The sequence below is a fragment of the Epinephelus lanceolatus genome, chromosome 11 (assembly GCF_041903045.1).
Source record: "Epinephelus lanceolatus isolate andai-2023 chromosome 11, ASM4190304v1, whole genome shotgun sequence".
Classification (NCBI taxonomy): Eukaryota; Metazoa; Chordata; class Actinopteri; order Perciformes; family Serranidae; genus Epinephelus; species Epinephelus lanceolatus.
Window position 1 is genome coordinate 32354813 of NC_135744.1, and position 8709 is coordinate 32363521.

The window sequence follows — 8709 nt, forward strand, 5'->3', positions numbered from 1 at the left end:
TTTATGTATTTTGTTCGTTCAGTTCTCTTCATGCTGCTGTATGTTTGAAAGTCAGCTGAGCCACAGCACCCTCTAGTGGTGCAAAGACAACACAATAACATGGTTACCCTTTGTTTTGTACAGAGGAGACAATATTCTGACATAACAGTCGTACTTCACTCTTTATAGTTCAGTAGAAATAATTTCCAGAGTTACATGTCTCACTAATTTTGACATTGGTGTAACTGACAAATAAAACCCTGAGATAAAGTGGGCTGCTGAGGGTTAAACAGAAAAATACAACATTTTAAACTATAATTATATGCCCATATGGTTAGACCACAAAATGAGCTACATCTGAGGCAAAGTTAAACATGGATTGAGGTAATACGGTGCAGTTTTACTCAGACAATGAAGGCAAAAATACATCTGACTGTTGTCGTGAAACACAGTTACAAACATTCACAGTTAAGCTACACAGTCAACCAGACTCATCAACAAAAAAGGTCACACATTTTTAGAATAGGTGACAAAAAGTACTTCTTGCAGCATTTTATTTGTTTAAAAACTTGACAAATAAACTGAAAAAAACAGAATAATTTCATTTACCAATCATGGTGCCAATGTGACCTTTGACCTCTAAGTTGCATATTGGGCCACTAGCACCAGAGCAGGCCGCTGTACCTGCTGGTCTCTGGATGTTAACCTGGCAGCCGCTGTTTTTTGCTCCTCTGTTGGCGGGGTGGGAGTGTGACACCACACACACCTGCTGCTGGGCAATGTGTGATGAACTGGGGTGGGCGGGGCTTCAGAGCTGCACCTGATCATGTACAGGAAACACCTGGAGAACTGAGAGACAAATAAATGTCATATGGAGACACGAGCAGCATTCAAATTCCATTTTCATTCCACAAAAACTAACTCAAGATGGGAAATATTTTCTACGTGAGGTGGGATGTAATCACAAAGAATGTTAGATACAGGAAAATGCAGGAATAAAAAGTGATAAAAGTGTATAATCTATGGGATTATCACCCCGGTAAAGCAGGCAAATTGATTAATTCTAGCCTGACTTTAGACCTGTGAAACACCACTGACATCTTCAGCCGTGTAGAAAGGTCTGGTGTTGCACCCAGTGAGGGCTGTTTCCACAAATTGGAAAAATAATCTACCAATCAGAGTTTTATAGGTGGGATTAAGAGCTGCCAAGCCCAAAATAATGACAGCAATGACAGAAAGTGTTGATGATACTGATGCTCCTATCAGGTCATTGTAAGTAATGAATATCCTAATTACTAATTTCCCTGACATTTAAGTGGAAATTGAAACTTAGGCTAGTCGACAAGTCTAATAGCAAAAAAACACACAGAAAACAGACAAAATGTAGCTCAATTTGAAAAATGGTTGATATGCGGTCTGAACGTCTAAGACCTCCTTTTCACCCTCTTTTCAACCAGCTAATATACGGTTACAGTATCAACGACTTAAAATTACAAATTTGTTGAATTATTTTGCTAATTTATTCAGTTGTAGATCAAAAGAGAGATGATACCGATTAGTATGTAAAATATTCCTCCAGAGTCATATTGCACCAGTGGGTGAAATGTGGTCTACAGCCATTTAAAATAAGGAACCAAATTTTTCAGTAACCAAATAGTATTTTAAATGCTGCTGTGATGACTTGGACTTGTATTGTGCATTATGAACATCACATATTATCCTACAAAACATGACAGCTCACTAAATAAAAGTTAATAAATAGCATTTATTGAAAAAGGAAAAAGTAGGAAAATACATATTTAGGCAGTTTTACTTTGTGAATGCAATCACATAAAATAAAAAATAATAACAGGTTAACCGACTTGTATTTCTGGTGCCGACTTGCAAGGGGACCAACTTTAAATCAACTGTTCAACAGATAGCTTACATCCCATCGTTAGTCCAAAGGTCAGTACTCTTTAATATGGAGGCTGATTTCCACCAATGTGATTGAAAAATGTCCTGTAAGTCATTATATTGAGATATTAGGTCAATATACTGACAGACAGAGTTTCTCAATATGTTGCAATATGACGTCAGTATTTTGATAAGTAAGTCAGTATTTCAAGAAAGTCTCTTATCATAATGACTTGCTGGATCTTTTTTCCCCGTCACATTGGTTGGAATGGGTTTCCATACTTTTAATTAGGATTCTGGTGTGTCATTGTAAATCATATTTACACTGAGGCTCAGCTGTGTTGCAAAATACAAAATAAACAATGGTTTAGCAAACCAGTTCCGGTGCAGCGAAGCTTTTTGGATATATCGTGTGGTTAAAACACTTTTTCTGTGTTTAAGTGTGACCCTATCCTCTCACTGGTGCATGGTTGGTAGATGTACACATGCCCCTCTGGTTGTGTTTTATTTGGAGTTGAAGAAAAGCAAATCTTATTTAGGAGAATTGAGGAGTTAACTGTGTGTAAGATAGTTAAAGGTGATCGTTGTTACCTGGTTGTTGAGCAGCACATAAATAACAGGGTTGAGGACGGTGCTGGTCTTCGCCAGCAGGGATGGAATTAAACTGGCAACAGGTGGCACCGTGCCGGGCCGTCCAAAGGAGGCGAGCATCGCCACAACACCGTATGGCATCCAGCACAATAGGTAGCCCGTCACCATGGAGACCACCATGAGAAGGACACGGCTTTCCCGCCTCTCAGCTGAGGACTGGTTGATCATGGTGACCTAAACACACACACACACACATTGCTTTCACAAACACTGATGGATGAACAATAACATCACCCATTACACAGAGGGGTCAAAGGTCATCCTGCACACTCACCTGTCTCGCTACCCCTCGCACGGCCAGCAGGATCCTCCCGTAGCAGAAGATCATGAGCAGCAGCGGCAGCAGCAGGCAGAAGATGAACAAACAGCTGATGTAGGAGCGAGCTGTGGCCGAACGCTGGTGCCACTGGATGGAGCAGGTGGTGCCGGGACCCTCCGGCCCATAGCTGCTCCAAAACACACAACATATGCTCTGATTACATATGATCCATATTTAACATCATGAAGTTCAACACGAAAATCTAAAATTCAGTCTGGTGGTTTTCAAACTCAAGAAATCCAACAGAGCCAAAAATGAAGACAGGACAAGATGAGAAAATATTCAAATTAAATATTTAAATAAATACCAAGATATTTGATGTTTGGTCCTCAGCTGAGATTTAGTGTGTGACGAGACTTCATTTTTTTTATGTCATTTTGTCTTGTTTGAGACATGCTTATAGGATTAATCAAATAAATAAATGGTCCAACATTTTACTTTTACAGCAAGTAAAAATAAGCTTATTCTCTTGGGGCATCACTGATATTATTTTCATTAAACTACCTGTAACACAAAAGACAAACTAACTCAATATGTCACAGTAACAGATTGTAAATGCACTCACTTCTTATTTCAGTTTTTTTATTAAGTGAATAAAGCAGCACCTCTCAGTTTTAGCATCTTCAGGCTGAATAAGTGAATGACTGAATGATCTAATGAGTGAAGTGGTGGGTTAATATTTGGGCAGTACAGACCTGCTCCAGCCCAGCAGGGGAGGCAGAGTCCAGACCAGTGAGTAGAGCCATGAGGCTGCGACAGCGAGCCTGGCCCTGCGGTACTGAGAGGAGTCAGACTGGGTGCTGCGGAGCACCACAGTGTACCGCTCGAAGGAGAGCAGAGAGAGAGACACCAGAGACACAATACCTGACAGAGAGAGAGAGAGAGACTGTAAAGTAAAGCAGCAGGTAGAGATCAAACTAAGTCAATCACCTCTCCATTCTCCAGCTGGTCTTCTTCCATGGAGCCCTCCATGGTGCAGCAGCATGTTTCTCCAGGAGCCCACAGCAGACAAACCAAACCCTGGCTCTATAGAGAGGGCTTCTGTGCTTCTACATTACCTGCAGCCAACTGTAGTTCTCTACATGTTGGATGAGCGGGGGTTTTAAACTGGCTGCTAGATGCTGCCAAATCCAACACACTGCTCCTTTAATAGAATGTGCATGTGCCATGCTTTTTAAGTGTAATATTATGTCTATTATGTCTATAACTCTTGTTACAGTTAGTTGAAATTATTTTATGCTACTTGCCTCAACTTGTATAGAGCCTTTCTAGTCTTCCAACCACCCATGTAGTACTACATGTCACATTCACACTCACACATTCATGCACTGGTGCAAGGCTACCATACAAGGAGCCACCTGTCAATCATCTTAAACACACTCACACACTGATGTCACAGCCACTAAGAGCAGTTTGTGGTTCAGCATCTTGCCCAGTGAAACTTTGACCTCCTGAACCACAGCCAGTCTGAATAGATTAGAATCATAGACTGTAGATAGATAGATAGATAGATAGATAGATAGATAGATAGATAGATAGATAGATAGATAGATAGATAGTTTCAAATATTTTTCATCACTCACCGAAAAACGCGTTGGAGAAACCGTACCACCGGCACCCGTAGGACCCGGTCAGCCACCTGCCGCGCACGCTGGCCGCGAAACTGAGCGGAGTCCCGAAGATGCAGACGAGCATGTCGCTGGCGCTGATGTTGACCAGCAGCAGGTTGACCGGAGTCACCAGCCCGGGGAAGCGCGAGAACACCAGCAGCACGAGGAAGTTACCGATGAAGCCCAGCACCAGGATGAACCCGAGGACGACGGCCGCCGCGGTGTGACCCGCCCGGCTCAGCGCAGGGTCCGACACGGAGCTGTGGCCGGTGCTGAGGTTGTTGCTATGCTGCGGGAGGATCACCATGGCAACCTGGTTATCACTCTAAAATGACTTAAAGCAGAGACAGAGGGTCTCAGTCATAAAACAAAGACAAAAAGAGGGGTTAAAGGATATTTTTCAGCTGTCAGCTCAGCGGGGCATTTCTTCAGTCAGCCCACTGAGCACAAATATTTGACCACAAGATGTTTAAATACTCTCGACGAGTGGATGAAGGGGTGGGAGAGATAAGTTTCTCTTTCTCCCACACACTTAACGCACCTGTGGGTTGCTCCCACTAGTCTTTAAACACCCCCTCTGTGCTCACATATCTACACGGTTGTTTATTATTATCATTATAGGTTATTTTATTGTGTCTGATTTAAAAGTAACATAAAGATTTTAGCAGAACTGCATGCACCCCCTCAATGAGAAGGAAATAATTATGGTAAACACAGTTTTATAGCAATAAAAAATTTAGCTGCTATTTGTTTTCCTTGCTACACTGACATTTGTCAGATAGGGTACTCTAAATAAATCCAAACCCAAATCCTAAATAATTAACACCAAACTAATTATCAGCATAGAAACAAAAACATTAGTCACAATAAATCCCTAACTTACAGTTGATACAGTTTCAATAGAATAAAGATTGAAAAGCATCTCCAAACCTTTAGCGAGACCAAAGGCACACTCCCACAATAAAACAACAAAAGAAATAATCACACAAAGGTGCAGACGCTGACGTTTTCCACAGATGACATCACTTCATCAGAAATATGTCTTTATTCTGTTCCGTTACTCTACTTTAGTGTAGACCAGATTGGGGACCTAAATAACTGAGCCAACGTATTAATAATGCAAGCTGTGGTCGGCTGAGAGGATGAGCCAAGAACACACTCAGCCTGGCAGCATTAGCTGATGAGATGCTGAAGACACTAATGAACAGTCACAAGAAGAGAAAACCCTCTGAACATACATTGACATTTACAACAATGAAAGTGCTCCACAAGTAAGTTTTAACTTTTCAAATATGACGATGGATTCTGCAGTGTATTATAAAATACTGTATACACACATTGGATCCAGTATATTAGACTTTAACTTTTCACTACATTTTATTGAGTTGGCTGCTTTTTATGGCAGAATGACCCACTGAACCAACTGGGTTCTTAAAACCCTCATCCTATACACACACCCACACACAATCTTTCACTGAAACTTTGCTAGATGTGGGTAGTACGATACCTTATCACCTCTTCCACTTTAGACAATTACTGTTCCTGCCATGATACACACAACAGCGTTTTAATTAACAGATTACTCATCTGTGCTCGTGTGTCCTTTTGTTGATTATAGGGAGGAAAAAGGAACTGAGCAGCAACACGTGCAGACACTTCCAGTGTGGCCACCCACACGTCCATTGTGCCAGAGTGAAGCTACGTCACTACACTCATCCGCTGTAAATAAAGCTGTCATGGGGGTGGACAGGCGTGTGTGGGCGCTGATCAGGTGAGCAGTGTAGAAATGACTTAACTGCCTGCACGTGCCATGATGTCTCTTCTTTATTACTCTGCAGGTCAGTGATTGTTATAAGACACTGGAGGTTGTATGTTTCAGGTTTGTTGTGCTTTTCTCTTTCATGAAAGCCTGTTTCAACATCAGTGATGTTCTCATAGAAAAGTTACTGTTTAAAGTTGACAATCAAAGCCCTGTGACTTTATGTGATTAGTCATCAGCTTCACACATTAATTGATATGCCACCAAATTAGCTCTGGTAAGGATTCCAGTTACTGAGAAAATGTTTCATGTCAGACCCACGCATCTCATCAGCCGCTCATTATCAAAGAAATCAAATCAAACTGTCCGTCAAGTACAAACGTCTACATGATGCTGCTTGACTCAGTGGTCCCTATGTCACTTTATGTAACATGCAATAATAGGGGGTGAAAGACAAGTTTTGATGGTGCACAACAAGAATCTGTGATACATCTTACATTAAGTCATGCATTAAATCATCATGTGTCATGTATTTGATATGTTTTGTTCGCCTTGTTATAAAGTGCTACCCAGGTTTCCGTCAAGTTTTAAACTGCCTCAAATCTGTTGCTTTAACAGTCAGTCTTGCTGGCTTGAACAGAAGTGGAAGAAGTACTCAGGTCGTTGACGCAAAAGTCTGAAGTACTCAGACCTAGCAGCTGAAGCAGAACAATGCAGCTGGCGTACCCAGGTGCTCCCTGTAGAGTTTGGGTGTAGAGGATTTGTAGCCACATCATCAGCCACGCTTCTGAAGAGTGTGAGGGTTCGAGGACAGGTCTTTGGACAAGCCATCAAGTCACTATCAGAGACTGCTGAGCAAAACAGTGATTGGCTCTGAAGAAGAGGAAGCACCCAAACTGGTCTGCAAGATGTCCAACATGAGGGATAAAAGCAGAGGTAGGCATACTAGGTGTCACAGTTGAGCCCTCTGGAGGTGTCGTTGAAACACTAATGAAGGAGGGTGCCCTCCCGTTGACTCCGAGGAAGTGATTACCTCTCCCCCACTCAAGACACAAGACACCAAGCAAGTGCTGATCACTCTTAGGGATTGTAAAATCAAGTCCTATAAGCTCAACTTAAGTAAAAGTAACAATAACACAGTGTAGAAATACCTGCATTTAAAATTTTAATTGAGCATAAGTAGCATCAAGATATACTTAAAGATCCAAAGTAAATGTATTCATTATGCAGAATGGCTCCATGTTGTTTGATTATAACTATGGATGCACTGATGTGCACATGTCTTTATTGCAAAAACAATTAAACAATTACAAGCCAAGATCGACACCTATTTTACTCGTAACAATTCTTGCATGTGTGGTGTCAGTTTGCAATAATCTATCATATTGAGCACATTGTGCAACTGCAGCCAAAAAGTTAACGTGCACACGTCTACTTACAGCATCAGGAGGCATTTCAGTGTCCATTAATCAGTGGAGTCTGACGAGCTTGAAATTAATCACTTCACAATTCATCACAATACAAAGTCCCAATAATCTGTGACAGGGTTTAGGTATTATGCAGAAAGAAGAAGAAAATCCGCACACTGAATTAGAGCTCCCAGTAAGTTTTTAATGACTAAAAAAGCAATGTTTCGACGTTATCCAGCACCTGACCTAAAGCAGGATTGGATATGCGCATAACTACTCTGTCTTCAGGGTTTAGGTATTAAACATGGCAGCAATCATCATAATTGTGTATTACATGTAATCTGACGTAGACTCTGATGTAGACTAGCTGTACAGCCTTGGCAGATGTGTGCATGGTTTCCATTGTGGTTGTTTTATTCAAATATATAATTCATTTATATCAAGCATTACTTTTTAATTAGAGTTGAAAATGGAATGAAATCTCCACTCCTCACTCGCAATCTGAGTCAAATATCCTCCTACTGAAAAGTCAAACTGCTCCAAGGTCTAGCACACTTTGATGCAGTACTTATCTGTTATCACTGGAGGACAGTGTTCCCCTGCTGTGTGAAATGTCTTTCTTCTCTCCTCTCTCCTCTCTTTGCCTCTTTTCTGTCCCTTTGCCTTTATATCCTCCTTTTACGTTTTTTAAATTCTATTTTGGTATATATGTGGATTCAGACTATGCTGTACGTCGGTCTCTGTCTGTGCAATCATGTCACACACAGACAGTAAGCCATACATTTACAACATCCTTACAAAAGACAGAAGTGACTGAAGGTGCTGTGGTTATTTGAACTGTTACAAGTACAAAAGTCTGATGGGGGATGAATTTAATCTCCTGCCAACAGCTCCAAGACAAACACCCCCATACTGCACTTTTGCTTCATGCCTCATTATATATAATCCTTTGGATGTCCTTTACACATATACACCAGTGGATGCTTCCTGTTTTGCTGTAATGAAGAGGCTCTTCTCTCATGCGCTCTGTCAGAAATTCCAGCAGAATCAACCAAAAGCCAGCTTGCTAATGCATAAATGTACCAG

At 41.2% G+C, this 8709-nt stretch overlaps 1 protein-coding gene across 1 annotated transcript; it reads right to left on the reverse strand.

The window, feature by feature from the left end:
* Positions 1-57: 57 nt before the first annotated feature.
* LOC117246198 (pinopsin-like) lies at positions 58-4879 on the reverse strand. Its single transcript, XM_033609985.2, has 5 exons — positions 4429-4879; positions 3541-3709; positions 2801-2972; positions 2467-2700; positions 58-828 (listed from the first exon to the last, which is right to left on the reverse strand). The coding sequence occupies exons 1-5, from the start codon at positions 4760-4762 to the stop codon at positions 619-621; spliced, it is 1119 nt and encodes a 372-aa protein (XP_033465876.2). The 5' UTR covers positions 4763-4879; the 3' UTR covers positions 58-618.
* Positions 4880-8709: the final 3830 nt, after the last annotated feature.

Coding starts and splice junctions, on each gene's coding strand:
- LOC117246198 (XM_033609985.2), bottom strand. CDS start 4,762: ATGGTGATCCTCCCGCAGCATAGCAACAACCTCAGCACCGGCCACAGC. Junction 2,701..2,800: donor TGCGAGGGGTAGCGAGACAG/GTGAGTGTGCAG, acceptor GTGTGTGTTTAG/GTCACCATGATCAACCAGTC. Junction 829..2,466: donor ATGTGCTGCTCAACAACCAG/GTAACAACGATC, acceptor TTTGTCTCTCAG/TTCTCCAGGTGTTTCCTGTA.